A 13545-nucleotide genomic window follows, 5' to 3' on the forward strand; every position below is an offset into this window, starting at 1 on the left:
GATGTCAACGGATAAAGGTTTGTTTACATAATGAGGTGCAGCTTAGTGAGGTAGCATGCACAATGCAAAGGCACCTTGAAATAAAAATCTCAGCATTATCAAGACTCCAGGCTACTTATTTCAAAACTAGGAAAATCAGGAATAGCTTCCTTTATTAAGGATACATTACAAAACATCAGACATTCCTATTAACAATTGTGGGTTAGATTTTTTTTAAGTTGCCCTCAGGATTGCAAATGGAAATGTGTGTTAGATTGAAAATTCTATACTCCCACTCCACAACATCATCAACTCTCAGTAGGACGTACTGAAACTTTTAATTCTATTTACCACTGTTAGCACATAAATTTGTTCACTTATTACTTTCTTGTCTGTGACTACAATGGTGGTCCTTTGCTAACCATAACTATATTTTGCAACACAAACAAGAACTTAGTTATGTCAACTAAGGCCTAAAACTATTTAAACCAAAATGCAGTATTCCAGTAAAAATGATAAGGGCAGTTACAAAGGCTGCTTTTAGTTTTTGTCCTGGTCTCTGTTGGCAGAGTTTTGCAAAATAGGGTTTTGTTTCCACTGACTCACAATACAGCCCCACTCTTATCATTCTTCTACCAAAAGTCAAGTTCAAAGAATTCCATCCTTTACCTCAGTGGAATGCTGTGACTACCAGGAAAAAAAATGCTTGCACATGAGATTACTGTTCACCCATCTGCAGTGCAATGTCTAATATAATTTGGTAATAAAAAATTTTGTTTAGCATGTCCATGGTTTGAAATTATCCAGTGACACGTTCATGACATTCAGCTCCAAGAATAAGTGGGAAAATCAATGCACTCGATGCAGGGAAAGAAACAAGTGCTTAATATTGCTTCTAATGGCACATCTGGCACAAACAATTGGCAATAAGGCTATTCCAGCAATTATTCCTCCTAAAAATTCTAATCATGGTTCCAAAATCTGTGTTCCAAAGGGTTTGCCCTCTATTACTCCACTCCCAAAAGACTAACATCTAAAACACAAGCTGAACAATACAATTTTTTTAAAAAAATGTATTCACTGGCTAGGCCAGCATTTATTGCCCATCCCTAATTGCCCTTGTTCAGGGGGCATTTAAGAGTCAACCACATTGCTCTGGGTCCGGAGTCACACGTAGGCCAGACCAGGTAAGGACGGCAGATTTCCTTCCCTGAAGGACATTAGTGAACCAGATGGGTTTTTAACAACAATTGACAATGGTTTCATGATCATCATCAGACTTTTTTTAATTCCAGATTTTTGTTGAATTCAAATTCCATCTGAATTCCATTCGAATCCGGGTCCCCAGAGCATTACCCTGGGTCTCTGGATTACTAGTCCAGCAACAATGCCACCACGCCATCGCCTCCCACTGTTCATGCCTTCCCAGAGTATAAAATGTTTTCAAAATCAACAACAGATGAAAGCATCAATTTGAATAGTGCAGTTAGTTGGGGGAATTGCACTACTTGCAATACTAAAAACTGGTGGCTGCCTAAGTAGACATGTTACATATATTTACAAAATATGTATAAAATTGACTTTTGGACCTGCCCAATTTATACAGCATTTCCTGCAATGGGATGATACATCAATGGCCAGAAAATCATCTTAATAGTAAATCATTTCAAGAACAATAAAGTAAAAGTAAAAAGGTTGACAGCAGGAACACTGCGCATATTGCGAAAGATAGTCTATTACACTGCAGTCATTTTCATAGTTTTTTCATCCTATGTTTTTTAACTTTCTGCCATTAGACAAGCTTAATGTCTCAGATGGTGAAGCTCATCACCCTTGGTACATTGCTCAAGTATATTTCTGATAAGGTTGGCCAATTTCTGGATTTCACTGGAAGGTGTTAATGAATTAATGGATCCAAGCTAGATGGTGAAGTATGAAACAAGGCACATATCTTTTCCTCATTAGTAATGTTAAGCCCATAAAGGAATGTCATATTCATAACTTTAAATATGGACGCTGTGTTCATATAGAAGTCTCTGGAGCTGTCTTTTAGTTAAAATGGACATTGATGAACTGTTAAGATGGCCGCCAAGGGTCAGGTGGCCTTTGCAACTTCAACAGATTATCTCATGCTTCTGGAAAGTTCCAAATTAAATCACCCTGGATGGGGGTCTACCCCTTTACTAGATATGCCCAGACAGCACACTGCTGTGAAAATCACACTGTCTCAAAGACACTAGGGCCATTTCAGACTAAAGTATCAGCATTCATATTCTGAAACCATCTAGAACTGCATTCCTGATCTGAATGGGTCTTTTCAAAAACAGACAGTTAATGATTTCAAGCCCCCTGGGGGAACGGGCAGAAACAATAGCCCAGGATGTGGCTAACGAAAGTAAGGTCAACACAAAATTTGGAAGGGAGCTGTAAGCAGCCACATGGTGAGGCAATCATATTTTTGGGCTGTGCCTTTTTACATTCAAACTACATTCAGTCTGTAGAAAACACAAAGTGACATCTTTGCCTTCAAAAACATGGAGACTATACATCTTAAAAGAGCACCTCAGCCTGATTCCAAAACACTAAGTCTCTCTATAAAGAAATTGGGCCACCTGGTACAAAAAACACAAATGTCTAACTTGGTGACCTGCTAAACATTCATCTCTTCGAGGGAATCCCGAAATAATCCTGATTTTCAACTTTAATTGTAGTTCAGGTAGGTCCAAACAGTTGAAGACTGGAAAAACACTCTTTTTGCCCACAACAACTGTTCTTCTAAAGCGAGCCAGGCATATGAACTATTCTTTTGGTTTACAACTTCTAACAGTATACTATTCCCTTTAAACGTATCATTTTGTGTTTGGGTGCGAGTGCTATAGCATTTACACTTTCGGGGTGAATGAGTGAATAAATAATCCTCTTTATTTAAACCCATGAAAGCTTGCTGCTGTTATTCAAATTGACTACATACTCAAGGGGGCTAAGAGACGCACACACATCTTTCTTTCGAACATCACACTGATTACGGACAGTAAGGGAAGGGAATTGGGGGTTTCAGTTTCTCTTTCCTCACCTGGCGGTAACAGCAGGTTTATTCACAGGATACTCTTTCGAGTTATCAACAGTCACAGATTGCAACTCTTTTCGAGTACAATCACAGTTCTTGGTTTCCGGGAGTGGGACATGAACCCACAACCTTCTGATTCAAAGGTGAGGGTGCTATGAACTGAGCCACAGCTGACACCTCCCGAGAAAGTGGGGGGAGGTGGGAGAAAAACAGGCAGTGCTAATAATTAAGAATTAACTTCTGTGGACCTAAAAGAAATTATTCAATCAGATATTCTACAACCTTGATTGGTTCTGTTGTTCACATGTGCTGTGGAAATTCACATTTACTACCGTCCTGTTCAGACCGTAGATCTGCACAATAGCCCAGTTTATTTTTTCCCTAAATCAGTATTGAAAAGTCTCTCTAAGCCTCAAGCACATTTTTATTCAACTTGAAGACCAGTCCCTCCAGTTTTTTGGACTGTTGGAATATGTAACATCCAAAATTAAATCTCCCCACTTATAATACAAATGACAGAAATGAATATTACTTAAGTGGATATTTTGGCGGAATTGCACTTCAGTGATCTAATGTGCTCTGGCACCCACCTCAGTCTTTGAACACACCTACTATAAAGGACCAAAGTAACATTTTTTTTACGATTTGAAGTTAAGAAGCTACTAACTTGCTTTATTTCAACTTCATATACATAGTTGAATTTATCACGTTTTGTTGAGTTTAGCGAACCTCGTGTAGAAGGTTAAGAGTCTGAACATCTGGTTTCTAACTTGGGTGCCCGCAGGGATTCCTCCCCATCAGGCATTCTAAAATTAATATTTAGATTGCGTATTAGGCAATCACAGCCATTTAATTCCTCCTTGTACTCTCCACATTCATCTCCTTCACATGCAACCCAAGGTGTGGGCACCCTCTGCCACAAGATGCCACATATAAAACATTACCCTCAATCATTCCAAATGAGAGAAGTTCAGGTAACAAAACTGGGGAGTCAAGCTACTCAGCGTCCCCTGCAAAGTTAATTCATCCTCATTATAAAGGAGCAACTAGTTTGATGTTACAAGGTAATTAACATGTTTGCTAAGCCTTTCTCATGGTGACAACAGGAACAGCAATTTTTTTTTACACAAAAACACACATTGAGGGGGGAATTAACTGCAAATTTTTGCTTACAGACTGGCAGCAAATGGATGAAAATACAAATGAAGATCTTCTAGGAATTTCTATCTACTGCAGTTATTAATATTGTACAAAAGATAAACAAATTAAGTTGTGTACTGTACTACAAATATGGACAGAAGAGCTGAACTCTTGCGATGAGGTGAGAGTGACTGCCCTTGACGTCGAGGCTGCATTTGACCGAGTGTGGCATCAAGGAGCCCTAGCAAAACTGGCGTCAATGGGGATCAGGGGAGAACTCTCCACTGGTTGAAGTCATACCTAGCACAAAGGAAGATGGTTGTGGTTGTTGGAGGTCAGTCATCTCAGCTCCTCAGATCCTGAAGCAGTCTGTGTCCAAAAGCAACAAGACCTGGACAACATTCAGGCTTGGGCTGATAAGTGTTAAGTAACATTCGCATCACAGAAGTGCTGGGCAATGACCATCTTTCAACAAGAGAGAATCTAACCACTCCCTCTTGACATTCAATGGCATTATCATCACTGAAGCCCCCTACTATCAACATCCTGGGAGTTACCATTGACCAGAAACTTAACCGACCATTTAAATATTGTGGCTACAAGAGCAGTTCAGAGGCTAGGAATTTTGCAGTGAGTAACTCATCTCCTGACTCCCCAAAGCCTGTCCATCATCTACAAGGTTCATGTCAAGAGGATGATGGAATACTCTCCACCACCGACACAGTGACAGCAGTGTGCACCATCTACAAAGTGCGCTGCAGCAACTCGCCAAGGCTCCTTCAACAGCACCTTCCAAATCTGCAACCTCTGCCACCCAGTTCCTTTCCAAGCCACACACCATTCTGACTTGGAACTACATCCCCGTTTCTTCACTGTCGCTGGGTCAAAATCCTAGAACTTCTTTCCTAACAGCACTGTGGATGTACTTGCACCACATGGGCTACAGCGGTTCAAGGCGGCAGCACACCACCACCTTCTCAAGGGCAATTAGGGATTGGCAATAAATGCTGGCCTAGCCAGTGACGCCCACATCCTGTGAAAGAGTTAAAAAATTAACTTTGAACTGCTTTGGGATATCCCATGGTCATGAAAAGCACTATAAAAGTTCTTTCATAAAGGCATTAGAACAAGAGTGCAACTTCAAACTGGTGAAGGGCAAATTTAGGACATATCCATTTGTTCACACAAAGAGCAATCAGTACTTGTAATTAGCTACAAATGGAGAAACAATGGGGGCAAAGGCTTGAAATTCATTTAAGAGCTTATTGGATGGTGTACTGGGGTTAAGAGGGAGAAGAAGAGCTACAGGTTTTCTTTTTGGGTGGATAACCTATGATAGTCAAATGGCTTTTTTCATCTGTGATAATATGGACCTTGGGAAAAGGAACAGTTCAAGTACTGAAGATGCAAAGGAATATAGTCTGCTATAAGTAGCTATCCAATTTATTCTTCTGCGATATTGTGAAATCAAAGAATGTCAAGGTCAGTTGGTGTTTCAGCTACAGTATGCCAAGGCTTAAATGCTGGGATTAACTGCAGCAGACTGCTACTTTAAACATGGCAGTCGGATCAATATCATAAACTTAATTTGAGCAAAAAGGATGAACTTGAGTATCCTGCTGTAGATATGGCATTGTGTGTGGTCAAAGTACAGCTACAATGGATACTAACGTTGCACTATAGCTGACCCTGGTACTGAAGTTTAAATTTATACTGCTGAAAACTTTAAAAATCAATGAAAAGCTTGGCTAATACATTCCCAATGAAGGCAGGGCCTGTCTTTTTAAGCATACTCCTCTGCCAGTGAGCAGAGCACCATCTGATTCTAATTTCAGCTAGGCAGCATGCTTTAAAAAGGTAGCCCCTTGTTTCTTGGGCCTGGAACAGCCAGGCACTGCAATGATTTAATAGTTGCTCATGAATTTAATCAGACTCTGCGAGGTCTCCACAATAAGCAAGAAGTTTTTCTCATTAAAATCAAATCCTGGATGCATTTTAGACACGGAATTTAGCATGAAGAAAACAAGCAATGGTTTTCGTTTCTAAATTTCAGCTCGAAAGCATAGTTTCCCCATTATAACTACATTCAAAATAACTGAATCTAAATATCTTTACTTCAACTTGCATATTGTATATGTAACTGCAGTAAAATTGGATTTTCCAAATGCTTTTTCATAAAGGTGCCCTAGCACTATGGCATAAACACTACACACCACAGACGTTTATCAATAAGGGCAAGAAGCAAACAAATAGGATACAGTAGCAGCATCCATTTAAGTGTCATGTTACATGGTTATTTGAAAACAAGCTGATGAATACTGTACACCATATGCTGGTAAAAAAAATTCTTTCCAGATTTTAAAATTTGCTTTGGGATTTGCCTCATCTTGAAGTTGACACATACTAACACCATGATGACAAATCATTCTTCGCTGAACTGATCCTGGCTTAGAGTTGCTTCAGTTACCCGAGAGAAATACAGTGAAGGAATGCTTATGATATATTTGCCTGTATCAAAGACATTAGAAGATTTGCATGTTCAGTTTGGCAAATGGCCGCTTTCAACCTGAACTACCTTCATTGAATTTGATGTCTGCAATGAAGGCATATAAATAAATCTCAATAGAAGGAAAAATTGTACATAATTTTCTCATGCACAATACATAGCAGTAAACACTGAAACCACAAGTTGACAGAAATAGAGGTACCAGGTGAAAAACAGGATGTGGACAATCCAAGAATGTACTTAATTTTTTTCATTAACAAAAAGCAACAGGAGAGAATACTTTGGGGTGTGCACAATAGACCTTGACCAGGATAAATAAATACAGATCCAGCAATTCAGCATCTCTGTTGCTGGGGCTTTTGTTAGGATTATCAAATCTGAACTTGATCACAGTGAAACAGCATTCTGTTATCATCTGATTGGCCATAGAGAACAAAGAACTGGAGCTTCAAGGCACAAAAATGTGACTCTTTGAAGATACCATCAATAGTGATGTTATTGTTTCTGTGTGGTCTACTGGTTCATATTACTCAATTAGGAGAAAAATCCACAGAAGGCATGAAACTCGTAGGGAGGCAGCTCTTTAAAGTACAAATCTAAAGCATTATGCTGTGTGTAAGACTGCTATGCAAAAAGTTCAACAGTATCTGAAACAACTCGAACTCTGACTTTAGAATAAAAGTTGAAAACAAAAGAATTATAGTTCGAGCAAATAGGCAGGAGCTAGATGACTCAGCAGGAAAGCCCCAATTCAGTACGGGTGGGAAACTAGATCATGTGACTTTGACTGGAACACTCATTCTGCCAGAACTTACACGAGTACTTCCCAAACATTTTTCTGATGTGACCATTATGAATCTTCACATTTGGTGCAACTGAGTAAAAATTGGTGGACGGGGGAAGAGAGTTATTGAGTTAAGAGTCATAGGGTCATAAAGTTCTACAGCACAGAAAAAGGCCCTTCGGCCCATCGAGTCTGCGCCAGTCAAACAAGTGGCTAACTATTCTAATTCCATTTTCCAGCACTAGGCCCATAGCCTTGTTTGCCATGGCATCGCAAGTGCACATCCAAATACTACTTAAATGTTATGAGAGTTTCTACCTCTCCCACCCTTTCAGGCAGTGAGTTCCAGATTCCCACCACCCTCTGGGTGAAAAAAATTCTTCCTCACATCCCCTCTAAACCTCATGCCCCTTACCTTAAATCTATGCGCCCTAGTTATTGATCCCTCCGAAGGGAAAAGTTCCTTCCTGTCTACCGTATCTATGCCCCTCATAATTGTACACACCTCAATCGCGTCCTCCTCAATCTCCTCTGTTCCAGTGAAAATAACCCCAGTCTATCCAATCTCTCCTCATAACTAAAACTCTCCAGCCCAGGCAACATCCTGTAAATCTCCTCTGCACTCTCTCTAGTGCAATCACATCCTTCCTATAAAGATTCCAGAACTGCACGCAATACTCTAGCTGTAGCCTAACCAGCGTTTTATACAGCGTTATATATTGAGTGGGGTGAGGGTTCAAACAGCAGGGATACAGGCACAAAAACCTAACATACCTTACCATTTTGCAGACTCTTGGTGTCAGCGATTGGGCTTCAGAACTCATTGGATTAGGCCACAACCATAGGCAAAAAAAATCACCCACATTTAAAGTGGTCTTGCAGCCAATCCCAGGACAGCAACTTTTCCCAGGTGAGGTGAGAGTGACTGCTCTTGACATCAAGGCCGCATTTGACTGAGTGTGGCATCATGGAGCCCTAGCAAAACTGGAGTCAATGGGAATCAGGGGGGAACTCTCCATTGGTTGGAGTCATACCTAGAACAAAGGAAGATGGTTGTGGTTGTTGAAGGTCAGTCATCTCAGCTCCAGGACATCACAGCTGAGTGCCTCAGGGCAGGGTCCTTGGCTCAACCATCTTCAGCTACTTCATCAATGACCTTCCTTCCATCAAAAGGTCAGAAGTGGGGATGTTCGCTGATGATTACACAATGTTCAGCACCATTCGCGACCCCTCAGGTACTGAAGCAGTCCATATCCAATTGCAGCAAGACCTAGACAATTTTCAGGCCTGGGCTGACAAGTAGCAAGTAACATTCGCGCCACACAAGTGTCAGGCAATGGCCATCTCCAACAAGAGAGAATCCAACTATTGCACCTTGATGTTCAAAGGCATTACCATCACTGAATGCCCCACTAGCAACATCCTGGGGGTTACCATTGACCAGAAACTGAACCGGACCAGAAATACTGCGGCTACAACAGCAGGTCAGAGGCTAGGAATCCTGCAACAAGTAACTCACATTCTGACTCCCCAAAGCCTGTCCACCATCTACAAGGAACAAGTCAGGAGTGTGATGGAATACTCTCCACTTGCCTGGATGAGTGCAGCTCTCACAACACTCAAGTAGTTTGACAACGTCCAGGACAAACCAGCCCACTTGAATGTGACCACATCCACAAACATTCACTCCCTTTGCCACCAACGCACAGTAGCAGCAGCATGTCCATTCTACAACGAGCACTGCAGGAATTCACCAAGGCTCCTTCGACAGCACCTTCCAAACCTACAACCACTACCATCTAGAAGGACGAGGACAGCAGATAGATGAGAATACCACCACCTGGAAGTACCCCTCCAAGTCACTCACCATCCTGACTTGGAAATATATTGCCGTACCTTCACTGTTGTTGGGTCAAAATCCTGGAACTCTCTTCCTAACAGCACAGTGGGTGTACCTACACCACATGGACTGCAGCAGTTCAAGATGGCAGCTCATCACCACCTTCTCAAGGGCATCTAGGGATGGGCAATAAATGCTGGCCCAGCCAGCAAAGGCCACAACACGTGAATGAATAAAAAACAAATCTGAGTCTTTGCTGCCTCAGAGCTCGCAACCCTAATTGCTCATTCCTCAACTCACTGGGGGCCACGACCCACAATTTGGGAACCCCAAACACACTATTCTATCACCAGCCACAACATAACAGTATTAGCTACTGTTTTTAACACTATTTAAAAAAGTGTGTAGTTTATCTCCATTTCCCAAAAATAAATCCAAGTTCAAAGAAACATAATAAACCTCATTAAATTAGGATGGATACTACTTTCACAAACTCAACTGTTCCTGAAGAGGAATGGTAGCCAAGTTTGCTTGCAACACCAAATTACGAGGAATGGCAATTGCAAAGAAGGATAATTACAAACAGTCAGGCAAGTTAAAAGGAGAAAACGCTATTGGTTAAAGCGGGACTCTCAAAATCCAAGTCATCAACTAGAGATTTAAGAGATCTTGTACTATACATTTTCACCTCCATCGGTGACAGCAGATATGTTGGACGTAAATTTTTATTGCCATTATCATGGCATCTCAGAGCTCAGAATTCAAACTATCGACTTTTTTCCGTAACTGAGCGGTTTGCAATCTCAAACCAAGGCTGTAGAAAAAAAGCACTGTCCCCAGGCTCTTGAATCTCCCTGTGTCTGAGATCGAAGAACGAAATGAGATAGCTGGTATCATGGAGAAACACTCCACTTTTGCTGGGAAATCAGGGTAAAAGGTTATTCAGTGTGTAATATATGGGAAAAGAAGAATTTGGGTTCCAGTCAGCGTGAGAGTGATTTTTTTTGCACTAACCAATTTTGTCTTCTTGCTTATATGTGGTTACAGCCAAAACATTTTGATAATATATTTGAACATTCAAAAATAAGCTGTTTTTCAAAAGCTATCCCGATACACAAGGATAGAATCAACATCTCTTTAAAACAAACACAGGGTGTTATTGGTATGCAAGCGATACTGTCACTCTGTCTTTGCTCTGATTTTTGATGGGCAGTTCTGTAACCAATAGCCAGCTGCAGAAAAATCTGGAAAACCTTCATCAGTACTTGAGTTCAGTTTCTGCATATACATCAGAGGTATAGGTTGCTACAATGAACAGAATGCACTTATGTAAAAAGATTTCAAGTGATTATATATATTTCTAATATAGGATTTATTCTTGCTTCTGTGTAAAATTATTTGCATGCAATGTGCAGCTGTCAGCCTTAATTATCTAATCTGTTAATTTTAATTGCTTTGCTGATGAGATCTGGGGTGCATAATGCTTAGTTCACCTCATTTTCAATGTTTATCCCCAACAGATGAAGTTCACTGTCTGACCTGATAAGGCGCTCTGAGGTATATTAGGCTCATGGTCAAGTTTTGGTTCATAAGCACTGCAGGTTTGCATATGAAAGCTGACATTTACATAGAGGATGAAGAAAGAGTGTTAGGAAAGAGCCCAAATTGCAATATCCTACCACAACTAAGTCACTTTACTAGTTACTGGAATTAAATTAAAATTAAGTTTAACAATGTATAATGCCCATTGACATGTTTTTATGTTGAAAGCAGTAGGATAGATGTGCTTAAGGACCAGTCAATATTTACTGTTTCACTGAAGCAATTAAACATCTTAGACCAACGAAAGAGGCAGCACAATGTTCATTTTACATAAACAGAAATTGTAAATTTACTTTGCAAAAGTAGTTTGCAATTCTTAATATAGATTAGTAATTGACAAATCAACAGAGGCCTTCCAAAGAATTGGCATCAGTGCAATCTGTAGTACAACACTAAATATCAAGCAATAAATTGTCTTTGATGTCCAAGTTGCTGGATAGGGATGGAAATGTCAGCAGGATACATCACTATGAAGTGAATCCTATTGGTAAGCACACAATTTTGAGTTCTGATGAAATGTCATCAACCTGAAACGATAAATCTGTTTCTCGCCACAGTTGCTGCCTGACCTGCTGAGTATTTCCAGTACTTTGTTTTTATTACACAATTTTGGCTACTGGATTGGGAAAGGATCAAGTTCAGCTGCAATATCATTCATGATGAGATAGCCTACTTACAATTATAACCTATGTTGTACCTGAAGAATTTAGACAAGGTACCAGAAAGCGAGTTGAGCAGTTTTATTATCTGAATCAACAGAAGGATTAGCCTCTCTTCTTCCCCACCTCCAGTCACCACCTTAGCTAGCTTCAAATCACTTAGTAGTTATTAGTTGAAATTAGAGACACATAGGAAAACGTTTGTTAATTTACCTGAACTTCAGAATTAGCATCAACAAGTTGCAATGTAAACCAGCTGTCCTTACAGTTGTATTTGCACAGGTCTTCCTTTCGGATTGATACTTTACCTGAAAGAAAATTAATTACAAAAGTTAAACGCCAAATACTGCAGATGCTGGAAATCTGAAACAATAACAGAAAATGCCGTAAAAACTCAGCAGGTCTGGCAGCATCTGTGACGAAAGGGAGACAGAGTTAATATTTTGAGTCCATATGAAGAAGTGCATATGGACTTGAAACATTAACTCTTTCTCTCTCCACAGATGCTGCCAGACCTGAGTTTTTACAGCATTTCCTGTTTTTATTTCAATTACAAGTGTTCAGACACATCATTGATAGATGTTACCAAATGAAAATTCAACTAGATTTTAGCACACAATCTTGTTTACTTCAAAAGTTCCAATGTCAGCTTGATTCAGTTTGTTGCATTGATTGACAATCAAGATAGCTCTGGGTTTAAGTTCTATTCCAGAATTTAAGTGCACAATTCCATTAATACTCCAGAGCAGCATTGAAAGAGTGCCACATTGTTCAAGGTTGCTTTCATCTGAATGAAATATTAAAACAGAATCTGTTTGTTTGGCTATATCAGGTCAGAGTTAAATGTCCTACTTACTAATTGAACAGAAGTGACGTGGTGTCTGGATCAACACAGTCCCTTACCACTTCTGCCATCCCCACTTATCCCAGGCAGTCACATTTTTGCCAAATGGCACTAACCATATGCTGCTAACTTTATCAATTGCAAACTTGTCACTTAAAATATAATAAGCATGCCAGCTAGTTTGGGCAGCTCAAGCAGCTATTCACACCTTAAGTGTATCAATTGCTTTCAGACTTCCCTGCTGCCTTCAATCACTCAAATCCTACCCTCCACCGCACCAACTAATCAGCATTTTAGCCTACGATTGCTGTTCACAAAGCTGAAAGATTAGTGGTGAAACATACTTCAGCCCTATTTCACCTATTCTTTAATTGATAAAATGAATTCCGGAAAATGCTGGAAATAGTCAGCAGGTCTGGCAGCATCTGCGGAGAGAGGCGTTAACATTTCAGGCCAATGACCTTTCATCAGGTTCAAGGAGGACCTTGAATCTATCAAAAGGTCACTGAGTACATTCGTACACACTCTCCACTAATGTGGGCAGATCTGTAGAGTCTTTCCAGCATTTTCTGTTTTATTTCAGATTTCCAACATCTGAAATATTGTTTTGTTTAATAAGATTATAGCTCATCTTCTACCTTAACGCCACTTTCCCATTCTATCCTTTATTCCCTTAAATTTGATAATCCATTAAGCACGTGTAACATCGGCTACTTCATATTGAACACAGGCTTGCCAGAATAACTGTGGTTTGTCCTACAGCTAAACTCAATCCTATTTAGAGACTGCAATTTTTTGACGAAGACTCATTGCAACTGATGCAGGAGAAGTGGAGAGATGGAGGATAAAGATTCCCTCTGTGGGGAACAGATTTCATTTGCACGGTTATATGCATGTTCTACGATTGTATTCACTATCAGTGGCTTTGTTGGAGAGTAACAGAAGTTGGACTGTTAATTTCCTGGTTTTATCATTCATTGCCCATTGCATATAGTGGGAATATCAAGTTATCAACTCACCTAAGCAACCTAAAAAAGGGGGGCTTGCATCTCATTGTTGTTTGTGGGATTATATATTGTGACAAAATGGTTGCCACATTTGCATGCATATATAATTTCAAAGCA

General features: G+C 40.1%; 1 protein-coding gene across 1 annotated transcript in view; it reads right to left on the reverse strand.

Annotated features, from left to right (window-relative positions):
* The window catches only part of rasa2 (RAS p21 protein activator 2), a 148804-nt gene that overhangs the window by 80540 nt on the left and 54719 nt on the right, over positions 1-13545 (reverse strand). The window contains exon 4 of the mRNA XM_078564162.1: positions 11791-11885. Coding sequence (XP_078420288.1) covers positions 11791-11885 — 95 coding nt within the window. The remainder of the gene's footprint in view (positions 1-11790; positions 11886-13545) is intronic.

The sequence above is a fragment of the Cetorhinus maximus genome, chromosome 19 (genome assembly GCF_964194155.1).
Source record: "Cetorhinus maximus chromosome 19, sCetMax3.hap1.1, whole genome shotgun sequence".
Taxonomy (NCBI): Eukaryota; Metazoa; Chordata; class Chondrichthyes; order Lamniformes; family Cetorhinidae; genus Cetorhinus; species Cetorhinus maximus.